The sequence below is a fragment of the Pristiophorus japonicus genome, unplaced genomic scaffold, assembly GCF_044704955.1.
Source record: "Pristiophorus japonicus isolate sPriJap1 unplaced genomic scaffold, sPriJap1.hap1 HAP1_SCAFFOLD_526, whole genome shotgun sequence".
Classification (NCBI taxonomy): domain Eukaryota; kingdom Metazoa; phylum Chordata; class Chondrichthyes; family Pristiophoridae; genus Pristiophorus; species Pristiophorus japonicus.
In genome coordinates, this window is record NW_027254433.1 from 316,026 (window position 1) to 317,728 (window position 1,703).

Genomic DNA, 1,703 nt, shown 5'->3' on the forward strand with positions numbered 1-1,703 from the left:
GGGAGAGAGAAAGACAGAGACTGGGGAATGGGGAAAGGGAGAGAGAGAGTGAGAGACTGGTGAATGGGGAAAGGGAAAGAGAGAGAGAGAGACTGGGGAATGAGGAAAGGGGGAGAGAGAGACAGAGACTGGTGAATGGGGAAAGGGAAAGGGAGAGAGAGAGTCTGGGGAATGGGGAAAGGGAGAGAGAGAGTGAGAGACTGGTGAATGGGGAAAGGGAAAGAGAGAGAGAGAGACTGGGGAATGGGGAAAGGGGAGAGAGAGAGATAGAGAGAGAGAGAGATTGGGAATGGGGAAAGGGGAGAGAGAGAGAGAGAGAGACTGGGGAATGGGGAAAGGAGGAGAGAGAGAGAGCAACTGGGAAATGGGAAAAGGGAGAGAAAGAGAGAGAGACTGGGGAATGGGGAAAGGGAGAGAGAGAGAGAGAGAGAGAGACTGGGGAATGGGGAAAGGGGGAGAGAGAGAGAGAATGGGGAATGGGGAAAGGGGGAGAGAGAGAGAGATAGAAAGAGAGAGAGAGAGGGAACGAGTGAGATTGAGGATTGGGGAAAGCCGTAGAGAGAGAGAGAGAGATTGGAGAATGGGGAAAGGGGGAGAGAGAGAGAGAGTGAGAGACTGGGAATGGGGAAGGGGGAGAGAGAGCGAGAGAGAGAGAGAGAAAGACTGGGAATGGGAAAAGGGGGAGAAGAGATAGAGAAACTGGGAATGGGGAAAGGGAGAGAGAGGGAGAGACTGGGGAATGGGGAAAGGGGAAGAGAGAGAGAGAAACTGTGGAATGGGGAAAGGGAGAGAGAGAGACAGACTGGGAAAAGGAAAGGGGGAGAGAGAGAAAGAGAGACAGAGAGAGAGAGACAGAGAGAGACTGGGAATGGGGAAAGGGGGAGAGAGAGAGAGACTGGGGAATGGGGAAAGTGAGAGAGAGAGATGAGAGAGAGAGAGAGAGAGAGAGAGAGAGAGAGACTGGGGAATGGGGAAAGGGTGAGAGGGAGAGAGAGAGAGAGAGACTGGGGAATGGGGAAAGGGGAAAGAGAGAGAGAGACTGGGGAATACGGAAAGGGAGAGTGAGAGAGAGAGAGAGAGACTGGGGAATGGGGAAAGGGAGAGAGAGAGATAGAGAGAGACTGGGGAATGGGGAAAGTGGGAAAGAGAGTGAGAGACTGGGGAATGGGGAAAGGGGGAGAGAGAGAGAGAGAGAGACTGGGGAATGGGGAAAGGGGGAGAGAGAGGGAAAGAGAGAGAGAGAGAGACTGGGGATTGGGGAAAGGGGGAGAGAGAGAGAGAGAGAGACTGGGGAATGGGGAAAGGGAGAGAGAGAAAGAGAGAGAGACGGGGGAATGGGGAAGGGAGAGAGAGAGAGAAAGAAGAGAGAGAGAGAGAGGAGAGAGAGAGAGAGAGGGATGGGAGGGGGAAGGGGAGGAGAGAGACTGCGGAATGGGGAAAGGAGAGAGAGAGAGACTGGGGAATGCGGCGAGGGGGAGAGAGAGAGAGAGAGAGAGACTGTGGAATGGGAAAGGGAGAGAGAGAGGAGAAGGAGACTGGGGATGCGGCGAGGGGAGAGAGAGAGAGAGAGAGAGACTGTGGAATGGGGAAAGGGGGAGAGAGAGAGAAAAACTGGGGAATGGGGAAGGGAGAGAGAGAGAGAGAGAGTGTCGGGGGAATGGGGAAAGAGGAGAGTGGTGAGAGAGAGAGAGAGACTGTGGAAT

The 1,703-nt window shown here is 54.1% G+C and overlaps 1 protein-coding gene across 1 annotated transcript in view; it reads left to right on the forward strand.

The window, feature by feature from the left end:
* The first annotated feature begins 1,462 nt into the window (after positions 1–1,462).
* LOC139254050 (prolactin receptor-like) overlaps positions 1,463–1,703 on the forward strand; it is a 32,751-nt gene continuing 32,510 nt past the window's right edge. Inside the window, exon 1 of the mRNA XM_070873616.1 lies at positions 1,463–1,484. Coding sequence (XP_070729717.1) covers positions 1,463–1,484 — 22 coding nt within the window. The remainder of the gene's footprint in view (positions 1,485–1,703) is intronic.